This window comes from Neophocaena asiaeorientalis, unplaced genomic scaffold (assembly GCF_003031525.2).
Source record: "Neophocaena asiaeorientalis asiaeorientalis breed wild unplaced genomic scaffold, Neophocaena_asiaeorientalis_V1.1 scaffold432, whole genome shotgun sequence".
Taxonomy (NCBI): domain Eukaryota; kingdom Metazoa; phylum Chordata; class Mammalia; order Artiodactyla; family Phocoenidae; genus Neophocaena; species Neophocaena asiaeorientalis.
Window position 1 is genome coordinate 1875043 of NW_020174549.1, and position 21202 is coordinate 1896244.

The window sequence follows — 21202 nt, forward strand, 5'->3', positions numbered from 1 at the left end:
TGCCCGCCCCTCCCGGCCCGGCCCCGGCCCCAGCCCCAGCCCGCGCCCCGGCCCTGCCCACCCACCGCTGCCTCTCCGGCTCGAAGCCGGGCTCAGCCTAGGGCAAGCCACAGCACCCTGAGTCAAGCGTCCCCATCCCCAAAGTCAGAATCATACCTACCCTTCTATTGTTGGTGGGTGGGGTCCCTTGGGATGATGGATTTTAAAGGTTTAGGAAGATGTCAGGCTCCTTATTAAGTGGTCTTTGAGGACCCTCTTAGGAAGAGGTCCTTGAGATGCCCTTCACAATTCACGCTCGTAGGGACAAACTGTGGCCAAACTGGAACAGGTGAGTATGTTTTATGAAGTGTCTCTAAAGGTAAGAGGTGAAGTGACCTGAACATTTCCCCAGTTCTCTGGTACGTGATTTTATGCTTTCAATATGAATTTCGTTGCTCTGAGTCCTTTACAAGATTTTTAGCACCTGGAAGAGGAAGTCAGTTTAAGATGCTGGACTTTTACTTTTCTAAAATTTAACTTTTTCTGATTACAACGTGACACATATTCAGTTGAAGAAAATTTGGAGCATATAGAAATGGCAGACACGTGATAGCATGCCAATTTTTGTGAAATGAATGAAATCAGAGGAGGAAAAGGGGGGTGGGGGAAGGAAGCCTCTAATCCCATCACCGTTATAAAGCCACTCTTTACATGTTGTTGAACATTTGCCCAGTATGCACATCTGCACATACTTTAAACCAAACTGGTGTCTTGCTCTTTTGTAGCCTACATTTTTCATTTGTTATATCATGAAATGATCTACATCATTATATATGTAATATAATATAGTTATTATATACCTACCTAAGTCACATACTAGTCTAATGGGTGCATGTACTATGATCTATTTTACCTGTCACCAGTTGTTGGACACTTAGGTTTTTATTGTCATGGTAAACACAAATATCTATGGACCCCTTCCATTACTTCTGTAGGAAGAATTTCTGTAAAGTTGCTGAATTAAAGATACGGACATTTGTAAACTACTTGATACATATTTCCAGTTCTCCCTTGGAGGCTTGTATAGATTTACATTCCCACCAGCAGAGTTATCACAGCAGTAAGTTTGCCACATGGTCACCAATAACATGTGCTCATATTTTTAATGTCTTTGCCAATTTGGTAGGTGAATAGAGGTATCATTTTAGCAAATTCAATTGTTTTAGTTTTACTGGGGAATGAACATAGCCGCGGGAAGCTGCCCGCCCCTCCCGGCCCGGCCCCGGCCCCAGCCCCAGCCCGCGCCCCGGCCCTGCCCACCCACCGCTGCCTCTCCGGCTCGAAGCCGGGCTCAGCCTAGGGCAAGCCACAGCACCCTGAGTCAAGCGTCCCCATCCCCAAAGTCAGAATCATACCTACCCTTCTATTGTTGGTGGGTGGGGTACCGGCCCCGGCCCCAGCCCCAGCCCGCGCCCCGGCCCTGCCCACCCACCGCTGCCTCTCCGGCTCGAAGCCGGGCTCAGCCTAGGGCAAGCCACAGCACCCTGAGTCAAGCGTCCCCATCCCCAAAGTCAGAATCATACCTACCCTTCTATTGTTGGTGGGTGGGGTCCCTTGGGATGATGGATTTTAAAGGTTTAGGAAGATGTCAGGCTCCTTATTAAGTGGTCTTTGAGGACCCTCTTAGGAAGAGGTCCTTGAGATGCCCTTCACAATTCACGCTCGTAGGGACAAACTGTGGCCAAACTGGAACAGGTGAGTATGTTTTATGAAGTGTCTCTAAAGGTAAGAGGTGAAGTGACCTGAACATTTCCCCAGTTCTCTGGTACGTGATTTTATGCTTTCAATATGAATTTCGTTGCTCTGAGTCCTTTACAAGATTTTTAGCACCTGGAAGAGGAAGTCAGTTTAAGATGCTGGACTTTTACTTTTCTAAAATTTAACTTTTTCTGATTACAACGTGACACATATTCAGTTGAAGAAAATTTGGAGCATATAGAAATGGCAGACACGTGATAGCATGCCAATTTTTGTGAAATGAATGAAATCAGAGGAGGAAAAGGGGGGTGGGGGAAGGAAGCCTCTAATCCCATCACCGTTATAAAGCCACTCTTTACATGTTGTTGAACATTTGCCCAGTATGCACATCTGCACATACTTTAAACCAAACTGGTGTCTTGCTCTTTTGTAGCCTACATTTTTCATTTGTTATATCATGAAATGATCTACATCATTATATATGTAATATAATATAGTTATTATATACCTACCTAAGTCACATACTAGTCTAATGGGTGCATGTACTATGATCTATTTTACCTGTCACCAGTTGTTGGACACTTAGGTTTTTATTGTCATGGTAAACACAAATATCTATGGACCCCTTCCATTACTTCTGTAGGAAGAATTTCTGTAAAGTTGCTGAATTAAAGATACGGACATTTGTAAACTACTTGATACATATTTCCAGTTCTCCCTTGGAGGCTTGTATAGATTTACATTCCCACCAGCAGAGTTATCACAGCAGTAAGTTTGCCACATGGTCACCAATAACATGTGCTCATATTTTTAATGTCTTTGCCAATTTGGTAGGTGAATAGAGGTATCATTTTAGCAAATTCAATTGTTTTAGTTTTACTGGGGAATGAACATTTTCTGATACATTTACTGGGCATTTGTATTTTTCCTTTGATAATTACCTGGTCATAATTTTTGCCCATTTTGCAATTATGGTACATGTTTATTAGTTTATTTTAATGATTTGTAAAAGCTCTTTACATAGTAAGACTGGTAACTCTTTTTTATACATGCTGCAAATGTTTCTCCAGTTCACTGCCTTTTACTTTTCTTTATCACAGTGTTGTTAGATGGATGATTTAAATTTGTATATAGCCAAATCCATCAAACTTTGTCTTTAAGATCCTACATTTGCTTATGTTCTTAGAATGGCTTTCTCATTTCCCAAATGAGAAATATTTTCCCATCTAACAGTTTAATCTGTCAGGAGCTTGTTTTAATGTATGGTACGACAAAGATGTCTAACTTTATTTTTTAATAAATAGTTAACCAATCGTCCCAGCATCATTTGTTTACTAGCCATTCATCCTTTTCCAATTTAATTGAATGCCACTTTTATCATACACTAAAAGCTTATGGGTATTTGATCTCCTCCTGGCTTTCTATGAATTTTTTATTATCCTAGATGATAGGATAGTCTATCCTATTATCTATTATTTTTAAGCTTTCAAAAAGTGATTTAATTATTATAACCTTACAATATATTTAAATATCTGGTAGTGCACATTCTCCTTTTTCTTATCTTTTCTCTTTAAATCAGTTCTTATATATTTATTACTTAATATGAATTTTTAATTCACTTTCACATATTCCAAATGAAACCAGCCAGGATTTTGATTTCAATATAGAAAATATAGAATTAAATTGGGGATTATTTACATTTTATAATAATAGTCCTTCCAAGTCAAAAATATGGTATGTCCATTTATAACCAGCTCTTTTTGTATCCTTCAGTAAAGTCATAGATTTCTAGTAATTAAGGCCTGCATATATTTTTCAAATTTAGACCTAAATGTATTCTATTCAATACTGCTATCATGAATAGCATCTTTTCAAATTAAATTTCAAACAATTATTCCTCTTTTACTTTTTAAAAATTTTAAAAATTTTATTGAAGTATAGTCAATTTACAGTGTTGTGTTAATTTCTGCTGTACAGCAAAGTGACTTAGTTATACATATATATCCTTTTTCATATTTTTTGCATTATGGTTTATCACAAGATATTGAATATAGTTCCCTGTGCTGTACAGTAGGACCTTGTTGTTTATCCATCCTATATATACTAGTTTGCATTTGCTAATTGCAAACTCCCAATCCTTCCCTTCCCCACTCCCCCTCCCCCTTGGCAACCGCAGTCTGTTCTCTATGTCTGTGAGACTGTTTCTGTTTCATAGATATATTCATTTGTGTCGTATTTTAGATTCCACATATAAGTGACGTCACACGGTATTTGTCTTTCTCTTTCTGACTTACTTCGCTTAGTATGATAATCTCTAGGTCCATCCATGTTGCTGCAAATGGCATTATTTCATTCTTTTATATGGCTGAGTAATATTCCATCTATTTAGGTCTTATTCCCGGATGTTTCGATTGGGTTGTTTGTTTTTTTGTTATTGAGTAGTATGAGCTGTTAGACAATTATTCTTGATGTAGAGAAACGTTGATTTTTTTAAACATGACTTCTGTATCTGAATTCTTGTCAAAGTCTCTTTTATTTGTTTTTTAAGAATACATTTTATTTCACTGATAGTGTTTATTGTAGAAGATAAAATAATCAGAAAATTTTTCTGTAAATACACTGTAATATTTTGGTACATATCCTTCTTTTTGCAGTTGTCAAGGTAGTAGGTATGTTTTCATACGTGTACATATATCATGCATAAATAATGTTTACTCAAAAAAGGATTGTATTGTATGTTCTCTTTTTTAACTTGACTTTTCCATCATATTTTGCAGTCTTCTTTTCATAATAAGAAACATACTTCTACTTTATCATTTTTCAGGGTCACACAGTATTCCATTACAGGATGTGCTTTTATTTTTATCATGTAATTACCTATTATTGTATATTTAGGCTGTTACAAACAATACTATCATATTTCTAATAATTTCCCTAATACAAATATCTGAAGTGGTAGGTATTATTCCTTCAAAGAGGATGCCTATTTTTTAAGGCCTTTGATACGTGTGCCAAGTGGCTCTGTAGAAAATGGGTACCAAATTGCACTCCTACATGTAGTGCCTGGGTCCGTATATAGGACACAGCCAACACAGGTTAGTATCATTTGAACATGACACCCCTAATTTATATGTGAAAAGTAGAATCCCTTTTTTTTTTTTTTTTTTTTTGCTGGGTTGGGTCTTCGTTGCTGCGTGTGAGCTTTTCTGTAGTTGCGGTGAGCAGGGGCTACTCTTCATTGCTGTGCGTGGGCTTCTTATTGCAGTGGCTTCTCTTGTTGCAGAGCATGGGCTCTAGGCACGCGGGCTTCAGTAGTTGTATCACACGGGCTCAGTAGTTGTGGCTCGTGGGCTCCAGAGTGCAGGCTCAGTAGTTGTGGCACAGGGGCTTAGTTGCTCTGCAGCATGTGGGATCTTCCTAGACCAGGATCGAACCTGTGTCCCCTGCATTGGCAGGAGGATTCTTAACCACTGTGCCACCAGAGAAGTCCCTAGAATCCCATTTTATATTGTTTTTCCTCGTTAGTGAGGCTGAACACTTTTTTCATGTACTGTTGGCCATATATAGCTCTTTTTTTTGAATACCTCTTAAAATATTTTGGGATTATTATCCATCTTTCACTTGAGGGTGCTTCTTTTTCTTAGTGATTTGTAAATGCATTTTAAATCTTAATGATATTAACCCTCCTGCCGCCAAGTCTGCGGCAAGTATATTTTCTCTGTGTTTCACTTGCCTTTGAATTTTGTTTATGATGCTAGCATCTACCATTTTATCAATCTGTTGAATCTACTTTTAATTTGTGCTTTTTTTCCCCTTTCCTATGAAGTTTGAAAGGCTTTTGCCTTTAAGAGACAAAAGAACTCCCTAAAGATGTCCTCTCTTGATTGAAGTAGTTACGCCAGGCGGGGTTCAGTTTTGTAGACTCAGTCCTCTGTTGGCCTCCACTCCGAGTTCTCATGAGGTCCCAAAGGCTGGCCTTATTCCTCGTGTCACTGCCCACTCCATCAGGGAAGAACCCCTCTGCATCAGGGAAAAACTTGCCATAGACCAGCTCCTCTGTTTGGCTTGGCCAGGTCTGCCCAGGGCCTCTCAGTACTGTTGATCCAAATCAGTTCAATGGGTAATGAGTTGAGTATGAACTGCTTTCCTCAAGACCTGCTCTGTCTTCAGCTTTCTCCTTCCAAATACTACATCCTGTCTTGGAACGTGGAATTGCCAATAGGGGTCCCAGTGCCTTTCTTCAGTCTGGATCCGTTTGTAATCTAACAAGCAGAAATTTCTCAAAAGTTTGTTTTAACTGAACTTTCCCTTGACTTTATTTTCCTTTTCTCATTTTGGTTGGGTCACGAGAAGGTACAGCAGAGGGTCAGCTGGACTCAGTTCCTGTCTAACCTGGAAACCTACATGTCTTTATTGTAACATTGCCAAGCCTCTGAAGAGTATGCTTAGGTATAATTAGAATATGATATTTATGGAGAAAATTGATAGAAGATGACTGGTGTTTAGAAATGGTATTAGTAGAAGTTTGAATGTGAATTTTGGCAAAGAGATCAAGCAAGCCTGTTTTATCACAGGATTAGTTTGAAAATGATAAACTGTGTGGTTCTGTTTGGAAATTTAGACATTTCTTCAGGGAGATGAAACAGTTCATCAGATTCCCGTGTGTGCATAGAATGGTAATATTGGAACTGATTGTGATCCGGCCTTTACGTGAAATTGAAAATCATGGGGACATTTTTGAGGTTATTCATTATTTTCCCCAGAAAAATGAGTTTTTCAAACCTTTTCCATTTGACACTGAATGACCGCACAGCTGTCCACAGCCACAAACACAGGCAGACAAATATGCAAACACATAGATACACACTTGCAAGTACATGGCTACCCCTCCCAATTCAGACATCTTCTCCTCTTATGTAAAATTTCAAGATAGAGAATTTCCTTTACCAACATGAAATTTGCTGTTATCTCTCAGCACATATGATTGACTAAACAAAAAGGGTAACAGTATTGCTTCATTTTTTATAGGGTGTCAGAATTGTACCACTTGATGGGGGGAGTATATGCACAGATACACTTTATTTGAATCGATGAACTTCAGTGTAGATGTTTTCTTTTGGGGCACCATCCCCGACTGTCATCAAAGAGTATAGGGCAAAAACAGTGAAATCTAGGGCTCAGTAGTTGTGGCTCCTGGGCTCCAGAGTGCAGGCTCAGTAGTTGTGGCACAGGGGCTTAGTTGCTCTGCAGCATGTGGGATCTTCCTAGACCAGGATCGAACCTGTGTCCCCTGCATTGGCAGGAGGATTCTTAACCACTGTGCCACCAGAGAAGTCCCTAGAATCCCATTTTATATTGTTTTTCCTCGTTAGTGAGGCTGAACACTTTTTTCATGTACTGTTGGCCATATATAGCTCTTTTTTTTGAATACCTCTTAAAATATTTTGGGATTATTATCCATCTTTCACTTGAGGGTGCTTCTTTTTCTTAGTGATTTGTAAATGCATTTTAAATCTTAATGATATTAACCCTCCTGCCGCCAAGTCTGCGGCAAGTATATTTTCTCTGTGTTTCACTTGCCTTTGAATTTTGTTTATGATGCTAGCATCTACCATTTTATCAATCTGTTGAATCTACTTTTAATTTGTGCTTTTTTTCCCCTTTCCTATGAAGTTTGAAAGGCTTTTGCCTTTAAGAGACAAAAGAACTCCCTAAAGATGTCCTCTCTTGATTGAAGTAGTTACGCCAGGCGGGGTTCAGTTTTGTAGACTCAGTCCTCTGTTGGCCTCCACTCCGAGTTCTCATGAGGTCCCAAAGGCTGGCCTTATTCCTCGTGTCACTGCCCACTCCATCAGGGAAGAACCCCTCTGCATCAGGGAAAAACTTGCCATAGACCAGCTCCTCTGTTTGGCTTGGCCAGGTCTGCCCAGGGCCTCTCAGTACTGTTGATCCAAATCAGTTCAATGGGTAATGAGTTGAGTATGAACTGCTTTCCTCAAGACCTGCTCTGTCTTCAGCTTTCTCCTTCCAAATACTACATCCTGTCTTGGAACGTGGAATTGCCAATAGGGGTCCCAGTGCCTTTCTTCAGTCTGGATCCGTTTGTAATCTAACAAGCAGAAATTTCTCAAAAGTTTGTTTTAACTGAACTTTCCCTTGACTTTATTTTCCTTTTCTCATTTTGGTTGGGTCACGAGAAGGTACAGCAGAGGGTCAGCTGGACTCAGTTCCTGTCTAACCTGGAAACCTACATGTCTTTATTGTAACATTGCCAAGCCTCTGAAGAGTATGCTTAGGTATAATTAGAATATGATATTTATGGAGAAAATTGATAGAAGATGACTGGTGTTTAGAAATGGTATTAGTAGAAGTTTGAATGTGAATTTTGGCAAAGAGATCAAGCAAGCCTGTTTTATCACAGGATTAGTTTGAAAATGATAAACTGTGTGGTTCTGTTTGGAAATTTAGACATTTCTTCAGGGAGATGAAACAGTTCATCAGATTCCCGTGTGTGCATAGAATGGTAATATTGGAACTGATTGTGATCCGGCCTTTACGTGAAATTGAAAATCATGGGGACATTTTTGAGGTTATTCATTATTTTCCCCAGAAAAATGAGTTTTTCAAACCTTTTCCATTTGACACTGAATGACCGCACAGCTGTCCACAGCCACAAACACAGGCAGACAAATATGCAAACACATAGATACACACTTGCAAGTACATGGCTACCCCTCCCAATTCAGACATCTTCTCCTCTTATGTAAAATTTCAAGATAGAGAATTTCCTTTACCAACATGAAATTTGCTGTTATCTCTCAGCACATATGATTGACTAAACAAAAAGGGTAACAGTATTGCTTCATTTTTTATAGGGTGTCAGAATTGTACCACTTGATGGGGGGAGTATATGCACAGATACACTTTATTTGAATCGATGAACTTCAGTGTAGATGTTTTCTTTTGGGGCACCATCCCCGACTGTCATCAAAGAGTATAGGGCAAAAACAGTGAAATCTGTAGTAGTACCGTTCCCTCCAGAGACACAATCAATAGATTGGGGGAAAGATTTAGCACCTTGAACTTAATTACATGAAAGCCTTTGACAAAACAAACGAAAAGCTCTTCAGCTTTTCCTTTCCAAGAGATGACTGTTTCACAGTGACCTTTCTTTTGGGTTTTCTCCCTGACATGTATTTATAAATTGCCTTTCCTAAAGTGCATATTTTGGACTGGCCCCTCTATGAATGCAAAACTCTTCAACTCCTAAGCATTTCACATCATAATAAAATCAGAGCCCCTCATCCCACTTCACTTTTGCTAAAGAGCTCTTACACAAACATAGCATGGAGCTTCCGTTGGAAAAAACTGCTGCTTTTCTTTATTGTTCCAGAGTTCCAGAAATATGATCTGATGGTGGGGAACGTGGTGTCTTGCCAAAAATCTGAGCTTTAGGTGTGGCCCGAAGACTGGGAATAGACAGGCGGAGACTCTTCCTAGCTTCCAGGGAAGGGCATCATCATTATGTATCCACGCTGCTACATGTTCACACCTTTACCTTTTAAGTGTTCTGATAAAACCTGGAGTTGTGTGAGATGCCACCAGATTAAAACCCTGATGAATAAAATTAAGGCTATTTTATTTGTATACAATGAACCAATAATAGCCTATGAAGCAGTCTTTCTGATGGCCCAGATGCTGAAGGAATAAGCAAAGTTTGGGTTCTCCTTCCCTATTGGAAGAGGTAGAGGGGAGTCATACAATCTGCAGTGGATTCAGCTGTTCCAAACTCAGAGCATGATTTAGATGTCAAGAATTACTCACCGTTGAAGGAGCTAAGTTCTTTTTCGATGCTGGAAAGATGATCTTGCTAAATACACCTCTGGAAGTGTTCTCTCTTTTGTGCTCCTTAAGCTTTAAAACAATTCTCCTGTTGCCTTGGTCTTCTGTAGGAACTTCTTTTGTAACCCCATCTGTACTTTAGAAGTGTGAATGAGGAATGAAGGAATGAATGAATCCTCAGTGCATAAGATAGATCCAGACCTCTCGTATATTTCCCAGGCAAAGATGGTACTGAAATTTATTTGGAGAGGGAGCAAATAATTGTCAAATACTGAATTCTAATTTCTTCTTAGTCTGGTATCTGTGTGTTTTATTTATTAGTTTTGTTATGTCCAGCATACAGGACACTGTGATATGTATTAAGAGGGTGTACGTATGCTACCGTTAAAGACACTTATCACTATTGGCTGCCAGTATTATATGGTGTTTGGTTGGAACGCATCATGAGGGCACTTGGTCAAAGACTGAATGCTTAAACACAGAGGAAGGGCAGACTGCTCTGTCCTACTTCACTTCTGTGGTCAGAGGGTAGGAAAGCCTTCCCCAGTGTCCTCTTGGTACAATGTGCTAGAGAGGATTTCTCTTACCAGTGACCATGAAGTAGAATTATTAAATGTATTCATTCTTGTCCAGATACACCTTTAATTTGTAAAGTGATCTGTAATTTATGAAGCGCTTTCATGTTATGATTTTACAGTATCAGTTTTACAGAAAAGGCCTGGATACTAGGAGAGGTTAGGTAACTAAATGGTACTCACAGGGCTGAGTAAATGCCGAAGGTAGAGTCAATCCAGTGTCCGATGTGTCATCTGGTCTTTCTCCTCCCCACCACCCCTCACCCCACCCACATCTTACGTATTACCTCCATTTGTTGAGTTGTATCAAAAGCCAGGGAGAAGAAGGAAATCCCATCTCCAGAGCTTCTAGAGTGTTACATAAGATATAATGCCAATTTAACCCAGAAGACAAAAACCATGGCTTTAAGGCCATAGTCATTCTATGGGTGCTTTTCAATTGGCCCTTAATGTGTGTGATATATATATGGCCTATTTGTGTGTGTGCAGGTGCATATATATATGTGTGTGTGTGTGTGTGTGTGTGTGTGTGTATTTGTATATTTTAAAATACATATGTATATTTAATGTATGTTTTAATTTTGGCAAGCATTTTAAAATCAGGAGATAGCATTTTTTAAAAATCTGAGTTTGGGGCGTACTCTTTTTTAACATCTTTATTGGAGTGTAATTGCTTTACAGTGGTGTGCCAGTTTCTACCCTACAACAAAGTGAATCAGCTATACATATACATATATCCCCATATCTCCTCCCTCTTGCATCTTCCTCCCACCCTCCCTATCCCACCCCTCTAGGTGGTCTAGAGAGACCGAGCTGATCTCTCTGTGCTTTGTGGCTGCTTCCCACTAGCTATCTATTTTACCATTTGGTAGTGTGTATATGTCCATGTGGGGCTTACTCTTGACAGATTGGGGTGTGTAACAATTCTGGGTGTGATTTCTCTCCTCAGCATCCCCACCTGGCACTTAGAATTCCATTTTGTGATCTTTGATTGTGTTCCACACTCTAACAGGGACCAATCACTGGCAGAGCCTGAGATGGTATAATCCCTTCTAGTTTGTCCTCTGAGCTTCCTTTTTAACCCAATATTAGCTGAGATTAAGTTTAGCTGGGTGTAGTAGAAAAATCTAAAGTACCACTAGCTTTAACATGATAAACAGTTGTGTCTCTCTCAAATGAAGTCTTGAGTAGAAAAGTCAGAGCTAATATGGCAGCTGTCTGATGTCTTCAGGGACCCAGAGTCCCCTCTTTCAGACCTCTCTTCTATCATCTTCAGGTCACCTCATGGTCCAAGATAGCTGTTGGAGCTCCTACCATCAGGGGCTCATTCCAGGAGGCAAGAAAGGATAAAGACAGTCATATTGCTATTTAAGAAGACTCTGTAGCAATTCACACAATACTTCCACGTAGATCTCACTGAGCGGGACTTGGTCTCAATCCCATCCTTAGCTTTACAGAGTTTTGTTACTGAAGAGGAAGGAGAGTGTGGATACTGAGGAAGTGATGAGTGGTCTTTACCAAACCAGTGTGTCAAGAAGAGTGTATGTCTAACCAGAGAAATATCTGGAAATCCCATTTCATTTCTTCCTCAAATGGCCCAGCTCAAGATGGAAGAGTCAGGCCTTGCCTAACTAAAAAATACCTTTGTCCTTGTGCTAGATCATGCTTTTTGTTTTAGAAAAACTATCAAAGTTCCTGAGCAATCTATTTAAATTTTGGCAACAGAAACTTCCTATGTTAGTTTCCTAGAAGCTTCTAAATAATATGGCATTCACTCCCAAATAAAAGATTATACTGAGAGAGATGGGGGGAAAAATGCATCCCACAAAATAAAATCAATATTTTGTTGTCAGTTAGTAAATCCAAATGAACCTTTCTCAGGAAAACATGGTTCTTCTTTGGCTTCTCGGAGGAAGCTGTCAGGTTAAGAGACTTCTACATTAAAAGGAATTTCCTGTTCTGTATTATCTCTGCCTTTCCCGTAGGTTTTTAACACTATTCTCTAAATCTCCCCCGGCCACATGAAGAATGTATTTCTGGCATAGAATCTGCTTACATACAGTAACCTGCTTTGGTTTGGAGGCCAAGTGTGGATAGGCAACATTCTGTGAGATGTTGTAGCCCATGAATGTTGTTACAGCACTTCATTTGACATGAATGATAGTGAGAAGGAACTGAAATACGCAGTGCGTTAGTAGGTGCATTTTCTTATCAATCTTGATGAAAAGATTTTTTAAATATTCATCTTCTTTGCTGTCTGCCTTTGTCATTAGGTCATTCAACCAGTTGCGTTTTATTTGTGTAAAGTGTCAAGCAATAACAATGTTTCAAATTCAGAGCATTCTTTCTTTCCTAGTTGCAGTGAACCCGAGAACTATAAACTTGAGAGCTGAGTCTAGTTGCTGCATATGTTGAAACAGTGATGGCTACCTTGTTTTGTGTGAATAGGTGTCATTCAAAATTAAGGACAAAACTTCCTACAAGAGTAATGGAGAAAAAAATTTTTAAGTTCTTAGCAGGGCTTATTACAAGACTGAATCATTTACAGAGTAAAATTAGTTTACTTAGTAAATTTACTTAGTCATTTACTAAGTAGAGTCCAAGTTGGATATTTTTCCAGTTGTAAGTTATCGCTAGAGTGTATAAAATATATTCTGAGGTACGTGAGTTCGATGTACTATTTTCTTAATTCCCTCTGAAACGCTCCTGGTAGCCGTCATTGTTGAATGCCCATCCTACTGCACCTCGTTATAGGATATACTGGGTGCTAATGTAAAGTATAGTTTTATAAAATTTCAAAGGTGATATTTAAAATGTATATATGTGTATATGGTTAAAATACATACACTTCTAATTTTCTCAGATATGAACTCTCTCAAATTTCCACTAGTTCCACCTCTAAACTTGTGTGCATCTGTATTTAACCATACTTCCTCACCTTTGTTAGAGTAATGGTCTCTTCCCTCAGCCAAGGAAGACCTTCTACTGAATATTTCTCCTTCTTTCTTCTATCTTCAAGGTCTTCCTCTTAATAGCCTCCTTTCTCGTAATGTAGAGCATTCACAATACATCTGTGTATTTAAAATTGGTAGCATGTTTCCAGAGCAATATGGTAAATTGTCAGTATGTTTGCAGTCTTAAAAGTATAAATCGTAAAACTAAATTACCCACCAAGGAGCTTCTCGTAAGAAATAATTCAAGAAACACACAAAGATTCCTGTAAAAGGATGTTCATCCCAGCATTCCTCGGAATAGGACTTTAGAAACAATTTGGCTATGGTTTGGGAGGGCTTAATAAATGACACCTTTCTTCACCTCTCCTGAGTTCTAAATCAGTTGAATTATAATACAACAGAGAAGTCAGGTGGAGAATCAAGCCTGCCCGCATCTCCTGCCTAATGCAGGCTTAGGTGCACAGCAACCTAATACTGAATCTCTAAATTAGATTGGCTTGCATCCCCTGGAACAGGCAGTGCTGGGCACATGGAGCCTACCTCTATAAACTACAGACTGGCAGCCCAAGGCCAAAGAAAAGGGGAGAGGGAGGAGATGAGGAAGCCTTCCTCCCCAGGGGCAGGGTGAGAATGGGGGTGTCAGGGGACCAGGGGGTAACTCTGATGGCTGACACTCCACCCAGAAACTAGAGGCAGCGACAACCAACTTCCAAGGTTAACAGAATAAAAACACATCCACAGTGAAATGTATTCAGTAAAATCAGGTCTTTAAAGATTATTTAATGACATCGTAGATTGGCCAAATATCATATGGAATGAGCCAAAACTCTGTGTGTGTTTACCATCACTGTATAAAACTGTATATATAAAAGTCCAATTTCATAAAATTATGCACTCAGGAAAACAACTGAGAAGAAAAATGTCAAAATATTAACAGTAGTTATCTATAGGCAGTATATTTACCTGTTTAAATAAATCCATTTCTTCTGCTTTTGAAAAACTATTTATAACGAACATGTGTTACTTACTAGGAAGTGGAATATCGTTGCTCACCTGGGTACAGATGATTGAAGACATGCCTTTGGGGCATCTGGAGACATAGCCTGAAGCGGTCGGTCTCAAGTATAAAATCCTTTTGAATCTCAGCTTTTATCTAAATTGTCATGTGAACTTTGTATACTATCCCACAGAAAAGCTCTGCTTTAAGAAATAAAATAATGCTTTAGCTGATGATCAGGAAATCGAAGTGAAACAATTCCAATCTTTTTTTTTTCCCGAATGCCAAATACTGTTGTACGGAGTCCATCAGGACTGGAGAATTGTCCTGGGTTGAAAGCACCGACACTACAGATCCTGTTATGCCCTCCAGCTGTCCCTTTCCTCCCTCCTAGTGTCACCTTGCGTCTTCAGGATCCAAACTCACATAAAAATCTGCACGCAGATGACGGTGGTTGTTTCACCACTTGGCAAGCTCCCTGTGGGTATTCACTCAGGACAGGAGCCCTGATGGCTGGCCACAGTGTGACACAGAGTAGAGCATTGAGGCTGCAGATGGTGGAAACAACTGACTCCATCACCTTGCTGAGAGGCTAGGGAACGTGGCCTTCCTTTGGCTTGTCGCACCTGGAGGAGGGATGCTGACCCACTGCCCTGTCAATCCCTCTTACTCTCACTGATCAAAGACATTCTCATAGCAGAAAGGTATTCTCTGACCCATTCATATCATCACATGTAAATGAAAAAATTGCCTCAAAGGACCCATTTTCCACAATCCTTTCTTCTCTAGCTCTCAAGGTTCATTTTGTTTTGTGTGTGTGATTATTGTCCTGGGCGGAAACAGGCAGCCTATTTGCCTGCTGCTGTTGGTGGAGAGGGCTCAGGCACAGTCAGCTGTGTTGTTTGATAGTGTATTTTGATAATGGTACCTCTGTCGACTTGGCTCACTCATTTTGACCTACACCAATCAAGTCGTATCTGCAAATAAGGCCTCATTGTCTTGATCCTATATTATAGGCGTTAACTTTCCAGATGAATTTGCAGTGGACTTAGAAAGAAGTTAAGCAATTTTTATTTGCTTGTTTGTGTTTTTCACAGTACTGTTTCTAGCCAAGACTTCTCTCTTTTTAGTCACAATTTCCTTCAGAATATGCATGCTTGGCTTTTAAATGTTGCTCCCAAAGTGGTGATTTTGTAGCTAATCGGTAGTAAAAGTCTGCATTTTAAGTACTCGTCGGCAGCAGGGCGTGATGTAGGACTTTCACTGTGGTCTCAGATTTGGCACTGGGACCTGTGGCTTAAACTAATGAGCGCTGAATATTCCACATTTTAAAGAGCGCCACCAACAACTTTGATGCGTTCCCTCAGAGGAAATGGATGGATGCTGTGCAGAGCAGGCCCTACACGATCAGCCATTTCCCTCAGCCCCCGCCTAGCACCCTGCTCTAGTTTATACCGTCAGAGGGCGGAGAAGCGAGGGCAAAACTGAGACCCAGAAACAGAGCAGGCATTGGGGATCTTTGCCTTTGGGGAGGGCAGAGTTCCTACTGGAACGCTGATCTCTCCTGGCCCTCATAGAGGACTTTCCCCTTCCAGCAGCTAAGTGAAGGGGAGACCAGCATTCTCTGTACTGGTTGGAGATTTACTTGGGCAGAAGCCTTGATTTGCTCCTGTGCTGCAAGCCAGAGCCAGAGCCAGTGTCTCCGTTTGGGTTCTGCCTGAAGCGGAACTGAGATGAGGGTTCGAGCGCAAGTAGCTTGTTTGGGAGGTAAACAAACCTAGCAAACATTGCTGGGAGAGTCAGGATGTGAGACAGGAAGAGAACCAACAATTACAGGAAAGGTAATTTCTACTTAATCCCGGTAGGAGCCGGGGTGGAATTCAAGCCTTTGAGTGAACACAGCAGAGAGGGATCTGGGGGCATTTATAGACCTGCTCTCATCAGTCACTGTTGAGGGCCTCTCTCTGGAGAGCATTAATTCTCCGCCGCTCTCACCTCCCCTGCAAGTGAATAGAGCGGTCTCCAAAGGAAGCCCTCAGACAAAGAGATACAGATGCTGGGATATGGGACGGGGGCGTTATTGACAGGGTCTGCTGCAGGCAGAAAGAGGCCTCAGAGGAACAGCCTGCCCTGCCAACGTTTGGCAAAGCAAGAGTGCGTGACTTTTCCATAGGGGAAGGAGAACAAGGAAAATAACTGGGCTTGCGTCACTTTATTGCCTGCTAAGCAGACAACTGGCATAGGGAGAGGTTACTGGGTGTACTACCGGAAGTGGGATCTGAACATGGGCCAGAGATTGTTAGTCCACAAACACAGGAAGTACCAATGACTTTTTCCCTGTCACCTTTCACTTTTTCCTCTTTTGACATTTCCTGTTTCTCCTGTGGTTTCAAGGTATGAGGCCCAGTGTCGGAACCTAGGAGGCAGAGGTAGCTGAAGTCCCAGCAGTACAGTTCTTTTCAGAAATTTTGCAGAGTAATCTGTGTTCACCTATTTGATATTTTCCCAAATGTGGGGAAATACTGGAGGGAGTTATCTAATTAGATTGGGAAATTACAGGGAAGCATGGTACATAGTCTTTTGTAGCACTTGTTGTCTGGGTGATGTCTGTCTACCCTCTGCTTGTTAAGGACAGAGACCACATCTTATTTGACTTTATGTCTCCTGTAGGACCTAGAAAATGATATTTATGATAACCTTAGTATTCAGTATTTTTAACTTTAGTATAGCAAAGATAGTATTGTACTTCTATGATTTCTAACTAAAACAAGGATGGCTGTGACGTCTTCTTAAAGGAATATCCAGTGGATGCTTGGCTTCTTAAATGATAGGTTATAATAATTTTACCCTTTAGACCACTTTCCCAGGGGAGAAATATAAAGTGCTAAGTAGCATCTTAGGCGTGAATTCTTACCTTTTTTCCCTAAAAATCTGGTCCAGGAGGCAAACCCCACAGCGCCTCCAGAAGAGAACATCCAATGAGTTCAAAAGAGAACGTGCAGGCATCTCTCCTGTCTTCTCTCCATATCACTGTCAGCACTGCCCTTTAACCACTTCTCTAATGGCATCCTCGTAACAGGACAGGTTCAAGTGGTTCTTTTTCTGTTCCTCTACCTGGGGCATCATCTCCCCCTTCTCGGCTCAGGTGGAGTTGTATGGGTTTTGGTTATAGAGTCATAATTTTCCCTAATCCCCTGATGTATCTTGTCAGGCTTCACAAATATGATGACTTGTTTTCATTCACCGCTTCAAATGAAATATTGGTTTCACTGTCATTGGTTTACCTACTTGATGGATGTATCCTAGCAACACGTTAAAAGTTTCTTTTACGAATAATGGTAGTGAGTAATTGCTACTTGTCAGGTCCCACACTAAGCACTCCCCCTATAGGAATTCATTAAACCCTTGCAACAGAAAAGTGTCCTCAGGTTGTTATTATTATTTCCCAAGTACAGATGAGGAAACTGAGGCACAGAGAATGTAAGTAACTTGACCAAAGTGACACTGCTGATAAGTCAAGGTGTACTGGATTTCAGATCCAGGCAGTCTGGGCCAAAGTCTAAACTTTTAACCACCATGTAATACTGCCTCTGTGCTCTATTAGAGGATCCAGTAAGTGCAAGACCCACTGATGCATACTCAGCAATGAAGTTCATTGCAGAGACTTGAGGCAGAGAGGGCAGCCGTGAGGAGGAGGACTTGAGTATGTGGATGCCCACGCAGAAGACCAAGTAGAACAGACACAGGGCTAAGAGGAGTGAACATTTGGGGAATGTCATTTGAGTGGACACTCTCTAAAGCATCTGATAATCCCAAGTGATGATCTTTAGCCCCCATCCCCTTCACCCCCACTCAGTACAGGGAATTGCCTCTCAGATGCCATTTTTAAAAAATTTATTTTATTGAAGTGTAGTTGATTTACAATGTTGTATTAATTTCTGCTGTACAGCAAAGGGATTCAGTTATAGGTATATATCCCTTCTTTTCATATTCTTTTCTGTTATGGTTTATTACAGGACATGGAATACAGTTCCCTGTGCTATACAGTAGGACCTTGTTGTTTATGCCATTTTTATACAATATAATTACACTGGCCAGCATCTCCCACCTCGTGTATCTTAACAGTTGTCTCCACCAATCCTTTGGAGAGACCAAGCCACTGAAGCAGTGGGAGATTGTATCTCCTGTTTGCAACACATCTGCCTCTGTCCTCTTTATTTACCTACTTTTCTGAGTTTTTCAGTTCCTCTAATTCAAGGTCAGTACTCAGCCTCACATGAAATGAAAATGTGACTCAAGCAAAGTTACTATATTTTAGTCCTAGGTACTTCTTGTCCATGTCTCAAAATGTCATACAGTGTAAACTTAAGTTTATAAATGTACATGCCAAACCTCAGTATAAAACTTGGTCTTCCAACTAAATTCAGTTTATCCTGATCTGGGATACTCAGTGTTCCCCTGCATCATAACATTCCCGTTTTTTTATAGGCCATTCCATTTCACAAAAGGAAAATATCTCCGTTATGACTATTTTAGTATTTTCTTCAGATAAGAAAATCTCACTTTAGCGATCGGCTCCGTGATCACCAATGCTTAGAAACTTCTTTCTTCAAGTACCTTAGGTAATGAACTAGATTCATTTATATATCCAGTGCATATTTAAGGAACACCGTCACTGTTCTAGGTGTAAGCATGTATTTAAATGATAAGAATTGTTTAACTCACTAGAGACTGTATTATAGTCATTTTAAAAGTCAGCATGTTTGAATGATGATGGATGTAAATATTACTACAGTCATTGATTGATAATTTAAGTATATATATATAATAAGTCTTCTAATCTATGCAAACTCAACCCTAAATTGTTTGGGGTCTAATTTCAGTTTTTTTTAAAAACATGATACACAGAATCTGTTGCCCTATAATGGAATTAATATAGTCATTCATAGAAACTAAAATACAAAACAAAACAAAGGAAACAAAAGGAAAACAAAATAAACTTCCAAATGTCATTCATTTGGAATGCTAATAAACGTCACAATTAAATGTGGTTTTTGTTAAATTTAGGATAATTATAACATACGCAATAAGTTCATGAACTGAGAACCTCCACTCAACCTCCACCCTCTTTGAATCTCCCATGTGTCAGTACACTTGATTTGAAATACATGTGGCTTTTTGAAAAGTTGTGTTGTTCCTGAATCCCAAATATTTACAATATAATGGTTAGATTCTCTGTGTCTTGTATATTCTAAACTCCAGCTAAACTTTTCCTTCATACTTACTATTGAAATACCTGGTAAGAAGACATAGTTTCTTTCCTGACAGCTTTGAATCATCAATAATGTGTCTCTCTACCAAACGTCAAACAGAGAGCTAGTGGGAAGCAGCCACATAGCACAGGGAGATCAGCTCCATGCTTTGTGACCGCCTGGAGGGGGGCGATAGGGAGGGTGGGAGGGAGGGAGATGCAAGAGGGAAGAGGTATGGGACATATGTCTATGTATAACTGATTCACTTTGTTATAAAGCGGAAACTAACACACCATTGTAAAGCGATTATACTCCAATAAAGATGTTAAAAAAATAATAAATAAATACAAAGAAAAAAAATAATGTGTTTCTGCTTTCTCAGTTATATTTTTACACTTGAATTCTTCCAGTCTATACACCATGTTTCCTAACATTTGGTGCTTTTTTGGAAGAACGGTTTGACCTGATAAGTGTCCAAAGCAGTTTTTCTGCTGGGTAAGTCTAGGCATAGCATTAAATTCTTCCTTTCTGTTGTAGCTCATTTCTTCTGTGGTCCATGTCAGTCAACAACCGTTTCCCCCAAGAACCATACCCATCGTTCTCCTTAATCCTTTGCCCACCTATAGAGGTTGTCCCATTCTGGATGGACTGAGGGTGGTGATCCAGTAGTTGAGATGGATCATTTATATTCTGTCTCCTGGAAATTTGGACTCAGGCACAAAGAGCTCTGAGAGAGTAGAATTTTTTTCCCAGTGTGTAGGGAATAGAGGTAGGACTATACACAGGGAACCAGAGGAATCCCATCAGTGTGAGGAGGGATTTGCATGTGTTTCTCTAAAAATAATTTTTGCTTCTTTTCCTTATTATGTAAATAAGAGACCAATTAATAGTTTTAGGTGAAACAGAAAAATATAACTATTTTAGTTTTTGTTTTGTACTCTTTTTTTCTGTGTGAATACATATATAATTATGTATAAATATGTAGTAAAAGTATGTTTTTTAAGTTTTATTTTTAAAGCTTCATATTGAGAATTTCCCCATACAATAAAATTCTCCTGAAATTACCCTTCAAGTTTATCACAATTGAATTTTTAAATATTACCAGTCAGTTGTCGCTACAGAACTTTGCAATTAAAACATTTACCCTTGTGCGTACCTCTTTCTCAACATCTCTCAATATTTCCTTTTTATTTAATTCTGTTTCATCTGAAATTTTTGGATTATTCATTTCCATTCCTTGCCTCATCATATTAGCTAGACTTTCCACATAGAAGTGATGGGACAGTCTAGCTTTGTTATTAAATTTAATGAGACTGTTTCAAGCATGTTTTTGCCCATTGGTTTACAGTAGCTCTTTCTGTCATATTAAGTAAGTGCCCCTATATTCTTTGCCTAAGTCATTTGTAAAACCGTAAACTGATACCCAAGTATCATTTGAGGTTACTTTCTCCTTTGACCACTTGATGTGAAGCACGTGAACAGAATCCCTAATACCTTTGACTTTATGGGCTGCTACTCGGTCATACTGTATAGACGTTTAACATGTTAGCTGAAATCATTTTATAAATTGATTGATAACAATATTAATCATAAATTTGAATTTTTATTTTGTCGTCAATTAGCAGTTTGAGTGACATGTCATTTAGCCCTCTTTCATTGTCATTTGGATTCCGATGACTTCACTTTTTGCTCTCCAGATTTTCTTTATTCCTGGCATGTTTCTAGAATGGATGGTGGAATTTGGCATCGCTGGAAGACTGTTTGGTCTTTTGCATGTTTATTCTGTTGTTTTTTTTACAGTCTGGATTAAGTCTGCTACTCATCAACTCCCGTGCACACCATTTC

The 21202-nt window shown here is 39.7% G+C and overlaps 1 protein-coding gene across 1 annotated transcript in view; it reads left to right on the plus strand.

The window, feature by feature from the left end:
* Window positions 1-21202, plus strand: part of SVEP1 (sushi, von Willebrand factor type A, EGF and pentraxin domain containing 1) — a 186551-nt gene that overhangs the window by 575 nt on the left and 164774 nt on the right. Inside the window, exon 2 of the mRNA XM_024757284.1 lies at window positions 10562-10605. Within this exon, the coding sequence (XP_024613052.1) occupies window positions 10562-10605 (44 nt within the window). The remainder of the gene's footprint in view (window positions 1-10561; window positions 10606-21202) is intronic.